This window comes from Urtica dioica, chromosome 3, assembly GCF_054948205.1.
Source record: "Urtica dioica subsp. dioica isolate 48M chromosome 3, U.dioica_male_clone48M_v1_H2, whole genome shotgun sequence".
Classification (NCBI taxonomy): domain Eukaryota; kingdom Viridiplantae; phylum Streptophyta; class Magnoliopsida; order Rosales; family Urticaceae; genus Urtica; species Urtica dioica.
The window spans coordinates 40,611,302-40,630,591 of record NC_142758.1 but is presented as its reverse complement, the minus strand read 5'-3'; the positions used below and the strand labels follow the sequence as shown (position 1 = coordinate 40,630,591).

At 36.7% G+C, this 19,290-nt stretch overlaps 2 protein-coding genes and 1 long non-coding RNA gene across 3 annotated transcripts; 2 read left to right on the top strand and 1 right to left on the bottom strand.

The window, feature by feature from the left end:
• Positions 1–585: 585 nt before the first annotated feature.
• Positions 586–3,694, top strand: LOC149402783 (uncharacterized). Its single transcript, XR_016296229.1, has 2 exons — positions 586–1,377; positions 2,267–3,694. It is a non-coding gene; the product is annotated as an uncharacterized LOC149402783 (long non-coding RNA).
• A 150-nt stretch (positions 3,695–3,844) lies between these two features.
• LOC149402782 (uncharacterized) lies at positions 3,845–6,711 on the bottom strand. The gene is made up of 3 exons (XM_089608528.1): positions 6,699–6,711; positions 6,462–6,591; positions 3,845–6,164 (listed from the first exon to the last, which is right to left on the bottom strand). Exons 1-3 carry the CDS (start codon positions 6,709–6,711, stop codon positions 3,845–3,847), a joined length of 2,463 nt encoding a protein of 820 aa, XP_089464654.1.
• Positions 6,712–12,947: 6,236 nt separating this feature from the next.
• On the top strand, positions 12,948–17,625 carry LOC149402781 (agamous-like MADS-box protein AP1). The gene is made up of 8 exons (XM_089610232.1): positions 12,948–13,390; positions 13,961–14,045; positions 14,279–14,352; positions 14,451–14,550; positions 14,641–14,682; positions 15,012–15,053; positions 16,576–16,688; positions 17,342–17,625. Exons 1-8 carry the CDS (start codon positions 13,206–13,208, stop codon positions 17,460–17,462), a joined length of 762 nt encoding a protein of 253 aa, XP_089466358.1. The 5' UTR covers positions 12,948–13,205; the 3' UTR covers positions 17,463–17,625.
• Positions 17,626–19,290: the final 1,665 nt, after the last annotated feature.

Below are 19,290 nucleotides of genomic sequence, written 5' to 3'. Positions count from 1 at the left end.
AAAATGAATGGATCTGACTTGTGACCAGTCTTTGAAAGATCAACCACTGTGAATCCATCATCTACCTTAACACCCCTTGAACTGTCAACCCATTTACATTTGAAGACCACCACTTTGGATACGACATAGTCTAACTCCCATATTTGTTGAATAGTCCCAAAGAATGTCATGTCTGAAACAATTGATTTCTTGTCCTTTGAGCTGCACACTTGCATTGTCTCAGCCATTACTTCGACACCGCTATTTTGAACAGAACTTGTGTCATCACGATCCTTTGTGAAAAAACGAAATCCGTTGATGATATATCCACTGTAGGAAAGAACGTGTGCTTTCGGTCCATGTGACATCCACCTTAATGTCTGTGATACCGAAACTCTAGACTCTTCCAAATCAAGAGCAACCTATAGAAATTTAAAAAAAAATAACACACTTATTGATTTTGTGTTACTGGTTCTTGTATAATGAACATATACTTTGTCACGGAGCCAATTGGTAAATGATCGATTGTGCTCATCTTGAAGCCATTTCTGGTCCTTCACTTTACTTGGATTACATTCAAGCAAGTACTCCATATGTGTAAAGTATGGACTTTTGTATCGGTCTCTTTGTAGATTCGGATGAAAAAAAAAAGCTTCCTTTGTTACAATTAGAATTGTGAACGAAATTGTGTTTCGGTCAACATGTTGAATTAATTTAAAATATTTTAAGGTAATGGAAAATCTCGGAATAAATAAAGGATTTATCGAGTTCGTCTCGAATAATAAATTATTTTCCGAAGAAATATTCCGGAATTTAATTTAAGAAATAAATTCTCAAGGACGAGAATTATTTCCGAGAAACCTTAAATATATTTAAGTTAATCGAGAACGAACGAGAAAATTCTCGGTTCGGATCATATAATTATAATCCATTCGGTTATGGATTTAATTAAATAATTATATGAAAAGGACGTGGTTGTAACAATTTTTAAGGGACCCATTTGAAAGAAAACAAAGAAAAGGGGTTAAATTGTAGATAGGAGGATAAGGATTAGGTTGCCACATCATCAAGGATTCACGTCTATATCTTCTCTTCTCCTTCTTCTTCACTCGCGCGAGCCACCTGCAAGAAGAAACAGAGAAAAAAAAAAAATTTGACAACAACAATCACCGAGTCTCTCTCTCTCTCTCGGCCGATCAACCCCAGCACCACCCCTTGCATCTCTCTTCTTCCTTGCTTGCGCTCGTCCAGCCGTCTCCAGCCGAGTCTCCATCTTCGCGCGAGCCACCTGAGAAGAAGAACGAGGTCGCCGAGAGCCACGGCGACGCAGGAGCAAGAGAACACGCCGGGGAAGGCTTGGTGACTCGCCAAGGAAGCTTAATCTCACGTTTGGAAGTGGTAATTTCTTCTCCTTGGTTGGATTGAAATCTAGGGTTCATAGCAAATTGGGGGTTTTTTATCCGAGATGAAATCTGAGATTTTGGTTGGTTTTGTTTGTTCTTTGAGCTTGATTGGTGATGATTATGAGATGAATTTGGTGATTGAAAACGAATTTCTTGGATTGGTTTGATTTTGGAGTTGGTTTTTACTGCTTTGCACAGCCTGTAGAAACGGACGTGGACAGTCCAATGTGTTCTGAGATTATTTTTGTTGATATTTTTCCTGAATAGTAGACGTTATGGGCTTTCTAAAATGACCAAGAACGTTAAAATCCATTGAGTATTGATCTAGTTATGAATTTTTGAAGTTGTTGGTTTTAAGCTGTGAACTGAAAATTTCCAGATCAGCGACCCGATATTGCGGGCTGTTTTTGAGATAGCTATTCTGGTCATATGTAGGCTTATAATATATCGTTAGAAAGGTACGGAAGTTAGTTACGTTCTGAAACTGGAATCGTTGGATTTCGAGTTGTGTAGCTCGAGTTATGATGCATTTTTCAGTCGCTGTTCAAACCAGTCCGATTATGTGCAAATTTTGATTATGGGTTTGAATCGGGGACTTGAGTCGGGATTGTGCAATTGTTTGTGTATGTTTGATATCGATGAGAATATGATGTGCCTTGTGTTTGAATATGGATACGAGTGTTTGTGCTCGTTTGGTTGTAGGATTGCTCGTTGTGTCTCCGGAATTGTTTGGTTGTGTGACTTGCTTGGGTCCGGATTTTGAATAGAGTATGTTTCCGGGCTCGTTGAATTGTCTCGAGGAATTTAGTTTTGATTTCGGAAATTTATGTGAGCTTGGAATCATGAAATTGACTAGTTATCGGATTCCGCGAAAGGGATTACAGAATTAGACGGACGCGCGGGAACCAACAGAGTCAAAGGCAACGAAGCAGGAATTTGAAGTTTTGAGGGAAGTGTTATCGATGTTAAAACTCGATTAACTCTTCCTTTGACGTTTCGACAAGTGTCAAGTATTCCGGAGAACGTGAAAAGCAAGACATCGCTGGAAGTTGTCGAACTTTCTGTCGAGCTATTCCAGGTAAGCGTGGAGACATAAGTCAACTACTTACCAAGGGAATAATCCTGTTTACGTGCATTTACGTGTTAATAATAATAAAGAGTATGAAAAGCCTTAAAAGACACAAACAATGAAGATTAAGGTTTCGACCACTCTTTATGGAAAATTTTAGTTGGGTTTTTACCCATAGGTTCAAACGCTAACTTGAACCAGCCACGTTGCTACTTTGTTGTAGTTAGATCCCTCTGCTAACCATAGACTTTGGCTAGATCTGAGGTGACAGGAGAGCAGGTTGGACTCTCGGATTCGAGCCGAGGGTAGAAGTACCAGGAGTCACGTCCTGAGTCTTCAATCTAAAACACTTAACGAGCATGAAAGGGAAACAATAATTCTTTCGGGTTTTAACCCGAGACGCTCTCCTGTATATGCTTAGTTGTGTACTCTATACGCTAGAGTACCCAAAGATTAAAAACGTTGTCAGTGGTACCTACAAGTCACTGACTTGTATGAAGCGGATTTAAAAATCCGTGCGCAGAGTACTCTTTACGCAATGGGTGAAGGTCGCGATTCGCGAGCTCATTGCGGGACTGGAGACTTGACGGTAGCTGATGCAGGCACCGTACGGCGGAATGGGTGAAGGTCGCGATTCGCGAGCTCATTGCCGTCAAGAGCCCAGTGCGCTGACGTCATAATGAAAAGGAAATGGTACCACTAGTGGATCCCAGACAAAACGAAAACTCTAGGCCAGCGGAAGGCGGCTGCTCGAAGCCTGAAGTTGGTCTCTTGCCATTCCGGAGGTTAGAACAAAGAAATGTATGACCTTGCGGAGTGACAAGTGTTAGCTAGGATGTGATCACACATTATGCATGCTAGAGAATTAGCGGCAATGGCATCCTGCATTCTTATGTGATTGTTTGCACGTCACATGGCTCTGCATTAGATGTTTTACTTTCATAGGTTAGACTCCCGCTTACTGAGTCAATCGACTCATAGCTTTATGACCCTTGGTAATGTAGATAAGGGTAAGGCGGTGATGTGAGCAATGGAAACGAAGATCGAAGACCGAGACCGAGCACGTATTGCCTTGACCTATGGGCTATGGGGTTTCTTAACCGGGGGTTAGTATCTTTTGTTAAAACATTCCGGAATGTATTTGTATAGGAGTCGCTATAAGACTCTAAGTTATAAAAGCGAAAAATTTCCCCGGATTTTCGCAAACTATTTTAATATATATAAAAGTATTATGATCTATTGTTTAAAATGTATGATATTGGAGTTGATCGGTCGCGGCTCGTGGGCGAGCTGAAGCTCGCGGGTCGTGACAATATGCTTCCTAAGTAGCATATCAACAAGTCACCATTTGTCTTAAAACATATATCATATGAAGTAAAAAAAAATTATTTACTTACTTGATATACGGACTGATTTCAGTAGTGTTCTCCACCACAAAAAGATGTGCTTGCTCCAATTCTATCTGTTTAGGTGCATGCATTCTTCCAGAAGAGACTGGTTTGCCAACATCTACACCCGATTCATTTCTCGTGGACGGAACACCAACAGATTCTACAGAAGTCAAGTACTCCAAGCAATATTCCATACCTTCTTCAACTATGTAACATTCTGCAATACAACCTTCTGGTCGGCTGCGATTGCGCACGTAACCTTTCATAACTTTCATGTTCCGTTCATGTGGATACATCCAAGTTAGACGAACCGGTCCACAAAATTGAACTTCTCGTACTAGATGTATCATTAGATGAACCGTTATGTCAAAAAAAGATGGTGGAAAATACTTTTCCAAGAGGCACATAGTTGTTGTAAATTCTTCTTGAAGGCTTGCCAGTTTGGAAGCATCGACAACTTTGCTGCATATCGCATTGAAGAAGCGAGAGACTCTTGTTATTGTGGTTCGGACCTTCTTATCCAGCAATCCTCGTAATGCGACTGGAAGAATCTGTTGCATAAGCGTATGATAATCGTGTGATTTCAATCCAAACAGTTTTAACTCCTCCATCGACACACAGTTTCTAAGGTTGGAACCGTAGCCATCGGGCACTTTGAGCGCTGACAACAGATTGCAGAACCTTTTCTTCTCTTCCTTCGTCAATGTGTAGGTTGATTGAGGAAAATATGTTTTCTTGTCACCAACCTTTAGATGAAGCTTGGTTCGGATGCCCATATCCTGAAGATCTAAGCGACTTTTAAGACCATCCTTTGACTTGTGCGAGACATCAAGCAATGTTCCTATAATACTTTCACACACATTCTTCTCGACATGCATTATGTCCAAAATATGACGCACAGGAAGAAACTCCCAATATTCAAGATCAAAGAAGATTGACCTTTTTTTCCAAGGGAGTATCGGATCTGCCTTTTCTTCACCTTTCTTCTTCTTCGAACATTTCCCGTATACATATCCAATACGAGTCACCTTCTGTAAGACTTCTGTTCCGGACAAGCATGTAGGAGCATCACCGAGTTCTTGGGACCCATTAAATGCCTTCTTTGCTTTTCTGAAAGGATGATGCCGATTCAAAAACCTGCGATGACCTAGGTATACGACCTTCCTGCTATGACGAAGATACAAGCCATGTGTGTCTTTACCACATACAGGACAACCATTGTAGCCTTTTACGACACAACCGCTCATATTTCCATACGCTGGCAAATCGTTTATTGTCCATAGCAGAATGGCTCTAAGAGTGAATGTCTCTTTTAAATGAGCATCAAAAACTTCGATACCTGTGCTCCATAAAAGTTTCAGGTCGTCCACGAGGGGTTCCAAGTAGACGTCGATGTCATTTCCCGGTTGCTTGGGACCCGATATCAGTAATGTTAACATGATATACTTCCTCTTCATGCACAGCCACGGAGGAAGATTATATGTTATCAATGTAACAGGCCACGTACTATGCCGACTACTGAAAGAACGATACGGATTAATCCCATCAGCTGCTACAGCCAATCGAAGATTCCTTGATTCATCTGAAAAAGCAGGCCACTTCTTATCTATCGATTTCCACGAAGCTGTATCTGCTGGATGTCTCAAATACCCGTCGACTTCTCTATCGTTGGCATGCCAAGTCAGATTCTTCGCTATTTCCGGTGTACCGTACATTCTTTTAAATCTGGGTATTGGGGGAAAATACCACAAGACTTTTGCTGGAACACCTACTGTAGGTTTCATGGACCCTTTTGGAATTTTCCACCGAGATGCATAACAAACAGGACAAACATCGAAAATAACCTTGTCCTTCCTATACAGAATACAATCATTAGGACAAGCATGGATTTTTTCATATTCCATACCTAAGGTACACAACGTCTTCTTGGCCTCGTAGATAGACTTTGGCAATTGACTTCCTTTCGGAAACATGTCACCCAACAGCATCAACAGCTCGTCAAAACTTGTATCGCTCCACCCGTGTTTGACTTTCAGATTGTACAATCTTACTAAAGCTGATAACTTAGTAAATTTCAGACAACCGTCGTATAGTGGCCTTTTCGCATCTTCTACGTATTCAACAAACATGTCAGAATCTTTTTCCAGAAGATTATTAGCGGCCTTAACCATTTCGACGGTATTAAAAGCATCATCGCAGTCACCAAAAGTATGTGCTTTTGGTTGGTGGATGAGCTTTTTGTCTGTACTACAGACCATGTTTTCACCATGCCATGTCCAAATAACGTATGTTTGGTCCATACCATTACAGAAAAGATGATCTCTGATGATTTCAAAAGAATGCGATCCCATATTTCCACACCTTTTACATGGACATCGTAAGGACTCCAAATTGGGTAAGTTAATTTTACAAAACTGTAAGAAAGATTCAACACCATCTTCAAATTCTTTTGAGCGTCTATCGGAATTTAACCATGACTTGTCAATTCTGTGAAAATGTGTTATTTAAATCAATTTATTAAATGACCTAATAGTCTAATATTTCTACAACCAGATCAACAAGAACTTACTTTGTACTTTGTAAATGTATAAATGAAATATGAAGCATAAAAGTACTTACTTTGTACTAGGATCACCAACGTGTGCTTCTCGGGAACTATCCCCACGACCAGAAGATCTCGAAGTCTTTTTAAGGGCTTCTAATATCCGTTTTGTCACTCCCGAGACCTTTGGATGAGCATGACCAACCTCTAAAACATAATAAACCAAACACACAGAGTTCAATTAGCAACCACAAGCACACACACAGAGTTCAATTAGCAATCACAAGCACACACATAGAGTTCAGTTTACTTACTCACGCGAACCATTGTTGACTGAGTTTAATCTCTGTACATAAGAAAACATACACAAAACTGAATAAACTAGATAATTTGCATTCTTAATCTACAAATAGGTAAGAACATAATAAACCAAACACACAGAGTTCAATTAGCAACCACAAGCACACACACAGAGTTCAATTAGCAATCACAAGCACACACATAGAGTTCAGTTTACTTACTCACGCGAACCATTGTTGACTGAGTTTAATCTCTGTACATAAGAAAACATACACAAAACTGAATAAACTAGATAATTTGCATTCTTAATCTACAAATACGTAAGAACAGGCAATGAGACCCCAAATAACCCCAAATCGAGCAACAAAGCAATGAGACCTCAAATAAACCACAAATTTCTAAGACATTAACCCTAAATTTCTCAAATCCGTTACTAAATAACCCCAAATCGAGCAACAAAACTGATGAAGAACGGAAAAAAAGCTCATACCGATCGAAGACGACGACGTTAGGATTATGACTGGAAGACCTAGAACAAGGTTTTTAGGGTTGTGATGTGTCGCCGGCAAAGCTGCGACGGTGGTCAATGTTGGGTGGTGTCAGTGATGGTGGTCAACGAGAGTCAAGTTCTTGTTCGAATGTTTTTTTTTTTTGGAGCAATATTAGATATGGTATAATAAATGTTTCAGTTGTTTTAGTTCCTCGTGTTGTGTACAAGTATACTTAGTCATTTTTTCTTACTTTTCATATTCATATATGGGTGGGAAACAATTTTGGTAGTGTGAAATTTCCCTCCCGAAATCAAATAGTAAAATTTTGTTAATTTTTTATATTTTAAGTATTACAACTCCTTCTTTACCTTTGACTGTAGTGTAAATGTGCCAAAATTTTGTGAGAAATTTCCCTCCATCTAAAAAGGGTGAAATTTTGATCATTTTTTAATTTTTTGGGTATTACCACTACTTTTTTATATTAGCTGTAGAGAAAAATAGACCATTCTCTACAGCTTTATATTCGACTAGAGTCTAATATAAGCATAAAAAAAGGTGACCGTAGTCTGTATTCAAAGACTCCGTTAAAAGGCTAAACTGGAGTTAAAAAAAAAACTGTAGTTGTATCCCATATTTCTGGTAGTGCGGTAGCAGCGCAAGAGGAGGCAGCAGCGCATCCCGAGGCTGAGGTGGAAGAGGATCAGCCACAATGGAAAAATTGTTTCAAGCACGGGAGAAGTATTATATTTATTGTTAGCGAACAAAACGTTAGTTCAATTTTATTTTACAAAACATCTTGAATGTAAAATATTTTATAATACTTTATATAACAAATTTATTTTCTGATTTGAATTTCTATTCCGATTAATAATATCCTCTTATGTCGCATCCAATGCGCTATCCACCAAAACACGTGAAAGACTATTGGATGCGACAAGTCACATCCAAAAAGTTCCCGCATTTTGGCGAGAATAGCATTGGATGCGACTTGTCGCATCCAATAGTCTAATATCCCGCCAAAGTGAATAGCTATGGATGCGATCATGGATGTGACTTGTCACATCTAAAAAAGTCGCATCAAAGAGGCACCTACTTTTGGATGCGACTAGTCGCGTCTATGGTCAACAGATGCAGACTATTAGTCACATCCATTTTGACCATTGGATGCGACTTTTGTACTTTTGGATGAGACAAAAGTTGCATTCAAAAGTGTTATTATCCTAGTGTCGTGGGGTCCTCTTCTAAGTCCTCGATTTGATCATTCTTTAGGTCCTCCTCTAAATACTCTTTTAGGTTCTCACCAAGGTCCTCCTCTCTTCTTCTACATCCTCAAGTAGGTCTTTACTCTTTAAGATACATAATTCAATCTCTATATGTTCCACCTTCAAAAAACTCCTATTGAGCAATCATGTTAGTTATCGAAAAAAGCTTGGGTGCAGGGCACATGTTATATCCTTTTACTGTAGACAACGATCTGGTAAATAGTACAGATTATTTGTATAGAAACTTTGAACTAAGTGAACCTACACTCGTGGATCGTATATATAATATTGAATTTAACATTTTAGTTTTAGATTAAGTACCGACCAATTTTAGCGTTCCATGCAATCTTAGATGTTTCATATTCTTATACAAGCACCTAAACTAATTACCACAGTAAGGTATGAGTTTTGTGAAAGTTATTACTTAATATATGAAATTGGTTACATAATTTTCTAGCAATAAAACATCTCTCTCTCTCTCTCTCTCATCTCTCTCTCTCTCTCTCTCTCTCTCTCTCTCTCTCAAATTTAAGAAAAATAAGTTAGGGATCTTCTATTTTTTTTTAAAGGTGGACATCTTCTAGTTATCTATTTGAAGTACTATAAACAATATTTTTTAGGTATATTTCTTTATGGAAATGACAAGATATTTGCAGTGCCCCAATTAACATATTAATATAAATATAAAATATCATAAACATAAATCAAAATGTACAACCAACATATATACAAAAAGAAGGATTACATGTTAGAATTAGATCCGTAATGGTATCATCCTCAACTTCGTGCTAGGATAGGCAGTCCTTAAGTAGTGATCGTCCCCGTTCTCTAGTTCCTCATCCACAACGTCCAATATTTTTGATATGGAACACGGTGAACTTTATACAACACCTTTACGAAAGGAGGTGATGTGCCTAAGGAATAATTGGAGTTTGTGCCGCTGGTGAGGGAGTTTGTGCGGGGTTGGAGAGCGTATTCGCGTAAAGGAATCAGAGTATCGTGCATATTAAAGCCTTAATAAACTATAATCATTCTTAATTGTTGTTAAAAATCAAAGATCAACCTGGATTGTCCATTTTGTACCAATTAATATTTCAACTCCCATATTTTTGTAATTTTAAACCCTTATAGAACCTACTGCCAACTTTAAAAGGAGAAATTACATCAACTACCATCATTTGATAAGTTTTTTCTAATTTCCCACCAAAACCTTAATTTGGAAAAAAAATACTAGTAAGTCACTTGTACAAATACAATTTTACCTTCAACATGATGTCAACAATTGACATCTATTTTGACATCTGTGAGTTTTGAGTTTTCTGTTTGTTGACATAGATGTCAGCAATCGACATCTATTGTCGACATCTATGTCAACAATTGACATAAATTATTGACATCAATTGTTGAGGGTAAAATTGTATTTGTACAAGTGGTTTAATAGTAATTTTGGCCAAATTAAACTTTTGGTGGGAAATTGGAAAAAAACTTATCAGATTGTGGTAGTTGAGACAATTTCTCCTTTAAAAGTAGAAATAACTTCTTGGGACGTTGTGAATCCATGTAGTTACGGTATTATTGTGCAAACGTATTCCTGCCATGTGATTGTTGTGAATCCACGAAGTTATGGTACTCATAGACCTTCATTGGCAGGTATATGCTCGAGATCTCATACGGTGAGGAAATTTGCACATTGAGACCTATGCAAAAATAAATGATTGAATTTAGATTTATGACTTACCCGCTTACGTTGATCCGATCATTTTTTTAAGATGACATTCGCATGTATGAAAAATTTGCTGATGAGTCGTCCAAATCTTTATCTATTCCCATATTCACCATCAAGGGATTCTTTTTCTGACGCGCACTTTGGGATAGGTAAAGTGACGACGAGCCAAAACGTGCACTAGGACCCTCGAAATCTATAGCATATCTCTATGCCATTGTTGATTGATGTTGCTTCTTGAATGATTTGAAACATTATCTTTCGAGTGTCTTCTTCATCTTCATCACCAAGAGTCGCGTATACCCATCTTCTTATTATCTCATCGGGATTCTTATGCTTTTGCCTCTTTCGCATTTCGTCCCTTACCCCAGGATGAGATTTTGGGTACATCCTAGCGCTGTTTTGAGGATACTATCACTCAAGTGGCATTTCATTCGAATTATGTCGACACCTTTCATGTCCCATAGACAAAAGTGGGACGTGACGCGTTGCAAGTTCTATATATCATCTTATGATATTTTCTTGCTCCTTAATCCACCATTACTGATATGTTATATAACAATCGGTTACTTATCAATATCGCAAGTACACAAAATCAGTAACTCATTTTAGATAATTGTGCCTATATCTGGAGGGATGATACTCCCAGTGGAAAGGTAATTCATTATCAGTGGTAAAATAAGTACAACGTGGTCTTAGCTTAATGATCCACCCTTCAAAACCTTTTACTTCAAACTACCTGTGAATTACGACTCAGGCTCCCCTGAATTTGGGTCTCCTCACTTCCACTCAACTCACTCACCAAGTGGTTGATCTACGTTTACAATTGTACGTGATCTACAATACCACGAATACGAATCTTGTTCTGTCACTCGCATAAAATAGTGGCGGAGAGAACAAGACAGAATAAAACCATACTCAAGAACAATATTTTTTCGCTCAATACTTTCGTAAAAACTCTAAGTGTGTAACCAGGCTCCTATGGGCATACTTTCTCTTTTATGGGAGTCAAAACCTAGACTTCGATGTCTTGCTAGAGTTTCTTTATGTGATCGCCTCGTTTTGATTCGGTGGAGAGAAAATCGGAAGTATATCAACTAATAAATCAGGCTTACACAAAATAATCATATAATCGAACTTGTTACGATCAACCAAACAGCACATGTCTTTTCAAGATGTTAGGAGCATGATATAAGATATCTTAGAAATATTTTATGCCCAAAATACAAAAATTAGCCCATCAACGTAACAACAATTTGATTCACAATTTCAAACATATCGTTCATAGTTCACAAATCTAATATTAAATTTCAATCATTTTTCTTCTCAAAGTTCAAAACTAATTAGCATTTCTAGTCCCAGAATATGTTTCTAGTAACATATTTTAACTCACCTTATTATACTAAATATTCTGGAAAAACTTTGTCGCACCGAAAAATATGACCAACTGTCGAAATACACGGTGGTACGCTGGAAATTTTCAAACTTCGCCGAAATAGAACGAAAAGCTAGGAATATGAAAGAAAATGGAAATTTAAGCCTATATCTACAATAATATTCCTGAAAAAAATGGAAACAAAATAATAATAATATTAATATCTATATATCTATATATATATATATATATATATATATATATATATATATATATATATAACACTAAAGATCTCTTCGCGGTGGACCATAAATTACAGCCTGGTTCAATCGGTCTGGTTCGTTATGAAATGAACAGTATGAACTTGATATTTTATCTTTTATAAGATGGACAATATATACCTGATGTTATACGAATTCCCAAAAAAAATGCAAGAAATCGCAATATATAGTGGTATTTTCAACCTTGCTTGGACCCATCATTGTACTGCATAATAAAAAATTTTAAAAAAAATTAAAAATAAAAAATAAAGAAATCACTCAGATTAAAACAACATATGTGGCCCTAGCCCTGGCCCTTGATTGGGTTAATTATCAAATATGAAAAATAGGATTAAAAGAAAAAGGGCCCGATTTAAAATAGAGAAATTGTCATATCTACCACTATTTCAATAACATTTTCCAATAATCCACTAAAACATAATTTTGGCCAAAATACTACTTGGTTTTACGTGAAAAAACCAAAATACCATTCACTTCAATATTCCTTATATTTTGACCAAAATCCAAAACAATTAATATTTATCTTTATTTTGATAAATCGGTAAGGGTGAGATTTTGAATAAACTCGGTTAGGGAGAGAGAAAGAGAAATAAAATCAATTAAATGAAAAAATAATTAATAAAGATAAATATTAATTGAGTTTTGGTTTTTGATCAAAATGTAAAGAATATTAAAGCGAATGATATTTTGGGTTTTTCACGCTAAGTCAAGTAGTATTTTTGATCAAAATTAATTTTTAGTGGATTATTGAAAAACGTTATTGAAATGGTAGTAAATGTGGCAATTTCTCCTTAAAATATAGGATTAATAAAAGACAAGTGGGTAAACAACAAAAACAAAATAAAGTGATCAAAGTGAAGAATCTTTGGCTAACTGCCGTCAACATTACAATGAACGCTCTATTATGGGTCCCGTGCTATAGCCCTGAAATATTACATCTCTCTCTCTCTCTCTCTCTCTCTCTCTCTCTCAACAGCCAATAACGACATGGACACAGTTAGACAGCCAATCAGAGATCGAAACGTGTCTCCCAAAACCACCATGGTTTTCACCCCTCTCTGTCTCTCTATCTCTCTATCTCTCTAAGCCACGATATTAGCTGTGTGTCCCAATTAACACAAAACCGCCGATAATAATTCAATTGAAAAACTTTCCTTATTTCCTCTATATATATAGTAACCCATAACGTCGTTTTATTTCACAAGTTATCTGAGACACCGTCACACTTGGCAACAAACCCTTTTCTTTCCCTTTCAAGCCCTCTCTTAAATTGGGAGGGTTCGAATTTTCGGTTTGATTAATTTTTTCTTTTTATGTCGAGAACTTGTCTTGTTTTTGCTATAATTTTCCCACAAGATATAAGCATCATTATTAGCAAAAAAGAAAGAAATGGGAAGAGGTAAGGTTCAACTGAAACGCATAGAGAACAAGATCAAACGGCAAGTGACTTTTTCCAAACGGAGAAATAGTTTGTTCAAGAAAGCCGACGAGATCTCTATCTTGTGTGGCGCTGAAGTTGCTGCTATTGTCTTCACTCCCAATGGAAAGCTCTGTCACTACCCAACTGATTCTGGGTATCTCTCTCTCTGTATATGTGTATATATATATATATATCTACATATAACCATGTAATGTGAACGTTCATAGTTATTTAAGATAAAATTATGTTTATATATGGTGTTCATCATTTTTCTATGCATTCTTTGTTTTTTTGTTTTTAAGATAATATATGCATTCTTTGTTCTTTTGTTTTTGGGTTATTTTTTCTGAACTATAGAGTGAAAATAATCAGGAGTCAAACTGGAAGATTTGACTAGTAATTATATTTTTTGGATTATGGATAAAAAGCAATTCCAAGTATTGCCTAGTTTTTCTGTCAGTAATACTTGTTCAGTTTGGGTTCAGGATTAGGTAAAAGATATGTCACCGATACTGATCAGTACTTCGTTTAATTTATCATAAAAAAAATGTACTAATCAGTAGGCGTATGGGTTTGGAGAGATATAGTCTTATATTTGTTTTTTTGTTTATGTGATATACATATATGTATATACACACATATATACATATATATATATATACATATTTATATATACATATATATATACATGTATATATCACATATATATACATATATATAACAGAATGGAGAGGATATTAGAACGCTATGAGCAGTACTCTTATGCTGAGAGAGCACTGTCCACAATCCAAGCTGAATCCAACTTTCAGGTTTTACATAAATTCTTTTAATTCTAAGCATCTATTAAGTTTTGTTCTGAATTATATGCTTATACGTTACCACGACGGCTTTTCTACATTTAAAAGAAACATCTAGGATTTGATAAGTTAAACTATGTTAAAGAGCCCCTATACACACACATATATGTATAGAGTTTCACCTATTATTAGAATGCCATACTTTTCTTTCTTTCTCTAATGCACTATATTTTTAATGTGCTCAGATGCTGCAGAGTAACTGGAATGTGGAATTTGCTAGGCTATCGTCCAAAATTCATGTTTTGCAACGAAACCGGGAGTACATAAATTATTTTCATCTAGGTTTTCTTATTCTGTTATTATTAGTCTATCATTACTCTTATAAAATTAAAAATATTATCTTTCTGAAACCTTCAGGCACTACTTGGGAGAAGGTTTAGACCATATGGGTCATAATGAACTCCAGAATTTGGAGCAACAAATTGATAATTCTCTCAAGAATATTCGAGCAAGAAAAGTATATTACCGTATTATATCCCATTTTATTTGGTTCTTGACACATTTAAATATTAAATACCCAAAAAGCTTATGCTCATATGTACTGCAGAATCAACTCATGCAAGAGACCATATCCGAGCTCCATAAAAAGGTAAGGTGTATATAAATATCGAACTTTATTTGCTAGGGCGAACATATCAAATAACATTGAAATCATAATATTTTTTCAAGAATAATATAAGATAAAATCATATAATGCAAAGAGAACATGTGAGACCGTCGTACTTTTGGTAGCGCCATTTAAGACCCTATAATATTTTTAGAGGAAGCTCTGATTGAGAAACAAATATTGGCAAATAATTTAGAAGTATTTTAGAGATTTCTTAGAAGTTGTTTTAGATACTTTTTTTTTAAATGTCAAATATATCCATATGCTTTTAATTTTATATATATAGCTCCCATTATTGTGTTTTTCTTCAGGAGAAGACAGTGAAAGATCAAAACAACATGCTGGAAAAACAGGTATTATGTGTTATAATTTTGCCTTTTTTTCTTATATGTTAATATATATATATATATATATATATATATATATATATATATATATATATATATAGTCATAGCTTTGCTACGCATTAACTCATTAGAACAAATAGAGGCATCCGATGAGACAATTATCGTATCAAATGCCTCAAAAGTCGCACCTAATAGTTTATTAGGTGCGACTTTAGGTGCAACAATGTCGCACCTAAAAATCCATCGTTAAAGGGGACATGTCGCACCTAAAAGTGTTCATATTAGGTGCGACATGTCGCACCTGATTTCGCACTTATTTTGCTGCCAAAATTCTTGAAATTGGCGGGTGATTTCATATTGTGTGCGACATGTCGCACCGAAGATGTTATTTTAATTTTTAAAAAAATTTACAAGTTACATATTAAAAATTCAAATCAAAATTAATCTATAATTAAATATTAACAAAATTATAAATTAGAAATAATATTATGAAAATAGAATTCTTATATAAATTAAATATACAAATCCAGCCTAATTAAACATACGTCCGTCGAGGGTTGGGCTGAGGGGAGTTGGGCCGAGGACGGCGAGGGGGCTGGGACGTCGGGGGAGGGCTGGGCGGCAGCGCTGGTCGGAGAGATAGAGTGAGATTGAGAGAGAGGGTGAGACAGAGAGAGAGATGAGCTTACCGGAATCGGCCGAGGAGGGCTCGCCAGAGGAGGACGGCGTGGTTCACGGCGGAGGGCTGGGCAGGGGGCTGGAGATCGCCGAGGAGGGTTCGCCGGAGGAGGACGGCGTGGTTCACGACATCGGGTGATTGCGAGCGGGGTAGGGCCGAGGTCGAGCTCGCTAGAGAAAGAGTTGCAGAGAGAGAGAGAGAGAGAGAGAGAGAGAGAGAGAGAGAGAGAGAGAGAGAGAGAGACGGAGTTGCAGAGAGAGAGAGAGGGAGTTACAGAGCTTAGAGAGAGACAGAGAGAGAGACAGAGAGAGGTGGAGATATCGGGCGAGGAAGAAGAGGACTCAGGTATTTATAATACCCAGATTATTCGGTGCGACATGTCGCACCAACCGTCGCACCCAATATGAATTTACACAGCGAATAAATTTTGGGGAGCTTACTCAGACCGTTTTAAATTTTGAAACTTTTCGGTGCGACAATCGTTGCATTTAAAGTTTTGTTGCACTTAAAGGTATTAGGTGCGAAAAAATCATATCCGGTGCGATAATCTCGCACTGAATACCATTTAACTTCAGCGAAATATTTAGTTATCTGGATGGGTATCCGATGCGATAGGTCGCATCTACTATGTGCTTAGATACGATTTTTAGGTACGACATGTCGCACTTAATATTCTATCCGATCAGAAAATTGAATTTGTAGTAGTGACTGTGTCAAAACATGTACTATTGACCATCTAACTAAAAGAGAGTGACATGCATGCATCCACTAAAATTGTTATTGAATGTTCATTCTTGTTTGGTATTACATTCTATTAATAACAATTTTTTTTATGTTAATTTCCTATAGATCCAAGAAAAGGAGAAAATTGTTGCCCAGAAGCAATGGCAGCGACAAACCCATGTGGCAAATGCCTCCTCTATGATACCTCCGACCTCAATTATTCCCTGCTTAAATATGAGGTAAACATTTATTTCATAGTTTCCCTAAAATCTCATAGATTAGGTGCTCTAGCTATAAAATTCCAATCAACTAGTAGTTATATCAAACTCATCAAATGGCATGACATGTGATCTATCATTTGTGTATATTTAACCACACTGTAATAATAACATATAACTAGTCCTTGGTTCAGTGGTCAATCATTTGATTTATTCAGTCTTGAGTTATTTCTAGTTTACCAAATATTAGCGGCGAGGCCACGGAAGAGACCTAGAAACTACGCCCTAATTTAAAAATATATATAATTATACATAGCTAATCAAAGACAATTTTGAGGAGATCATAGTACTCGTTATATTCAATATAGTATATTCACCATATGATCATTGTATAGGATCATTAGCTATAGCATAGATAAAGTAGGTACAAATAAAATTTATTATACTGTAGACGAATTGACAACACTTTTGCATCTGCCTATGTACTATGTGAAATTTGGCAGTTTGCACTTTCAAGTTTCAACTGTTATAGTATAATTTTTTTTTATAGATGTACTATGAAAAAATTCATTTATTTAAAAGTTATTTCTTGGATCTGTTAATATTTATTAGTCCTTTATAGAAAATTGTTTTTTTTTATTATTTATTAATATTATTGTTATTGCAATGTGTAGCACTAGTATGTACAATAATATCGAGGAAGCTCCGGAATGTTCAAGGAGGAACGATCTAGACCTAACCCTAGAGCCACTCTATTCGTACCACCATGGATGTTTTGAAGATCCAAATATATAATGTATAGACCAAGAAAAATTGATGTTTGAGCGCATGGTATATCAATATCTATATATATCTAGCTGTGTATGCGTGTTTTTTTTTTCATGAAAAATGTTGGAGTACTATATATGTCCTCCCATTTTTCTAGGATTAATTATTGTAATAAATTTAAGTGAATATCCGGCCTGATGAATTCATAAACATCATTGAATTTGTGTTAACGTTTTAGGTGATTATTTTTTTTTTTTTTTTTATTATTAATTTTGATCATAGATATGCATTAGATTTAAAGATTTAGGGATTAAAAAAAAAAGAGTCTGAAATATGAAATGTGAAAGAATAAATATAATAGTCTGGGCATATAACCCTAAAACAATAAGTATATAAAAAGCTGAAATAATCCTACATAAATATAATAATGAAAAATATACTTTTCTAATATTCCCCTTCAAACTCACAATGCTACATTTATAAACATTGATAATTTGTCAGCTAAGAAGCAGAAATGCGAAGTGCAGTGAGCCTTCGTGAACAAATCAGCTATTTGAAATGACGAGGGAACATAGCGCAATGCGATCGTACCAAGTTGTAAATGATGGCGAGTGACATGACGATCAAACTCAATATGCTTAGTTCGTTCATGAAAAATCAAGCTACGAGAAATATGGATGGCACTCTGATTATCACAGTATAACGGAGTAGGATAATGAAGAGTGACACCCAGATCAGCAAGTAACCAGCGCAACCAAATAATCTCACATGTAGTCATGGTCATAGCGCTATACTCAGCTTCAGTGGTAAAGAGAGAAATGACATCCTGCTTATGAGTGAATCGCCAAAGAAAATACAGAATCCAGTGGCGGACTTGCGATCAATAGGATCACTAGCCCAATCGTCTTAAAAAAAGTGTTCCCTTGGAATCCCATAATAACGCTAATTGGTGTGCGAATTCCTCATCCCCTAACCAACCCTTTACATGTACATGAGCGGTTGAATAAGAAATGAAATTTGTATTAGAGTAGGCACGCAACTCTAATGAAGGCGAGGAAGGAAACAGTAGACTCTGAAACTGAGTACCACGAAGATACTTGACAATGCGAAGAATGGCAGTCCAATGAACTGTGGTAGGAGCAGTGACAAACCGACTAATTACATGAACAACATACGCAATGTCAGGACGAGTAATCGTTAGATAAACCAAGCTCCCTACCACCGTGCGGTATAGAATAGGATTGAGTAGAGGAGACCCGTCAGATGGAGAGTAGCGACATTTGGTTTCAAGTGAAGTGTCAACAGTCATGTTGTCAGTGACGAGCGCGCTCAAAAAGATCTGATATATACTTTGACTGAGATAGGAGGTAGTCCTTCGAGGATAAGACCATCTTGATACTCAGAAAGTAACGCAATGAACACAGATCTTTCATAGCAAAGCACCGAGCCAAGTCATACTTCAAAGATTCAATCCCATATCATAATCGTAGCCGGTAATAATCATATCATCAACATATAAGGACAGAAAAATACGAACTGTACTTGTATGCTTGACAAACAAGGTAGTGTCATGCTGACTATGGAGAAAGCCAAGAGAGGTAATCACAGTGGAGAACTTCTCAAACCAAGCTCGGGGAGCTTGTTTGAGACTATAGAGAGCTTTGCGCAGCTTGTACACATGACCGGACTGGTGCGCAACACCCGGAGTCGGTGTCATGTAGACCTCCGTGAAGATCACCATACAAGAAAGTATTCTTCACATCCATATGAGATATCTTCCACCAATGAATAGAAGCCACTGTGATCAGAGTGCAGATCGTCATCATCTTCGCAATCGGCACAAAATTCTCTTTAT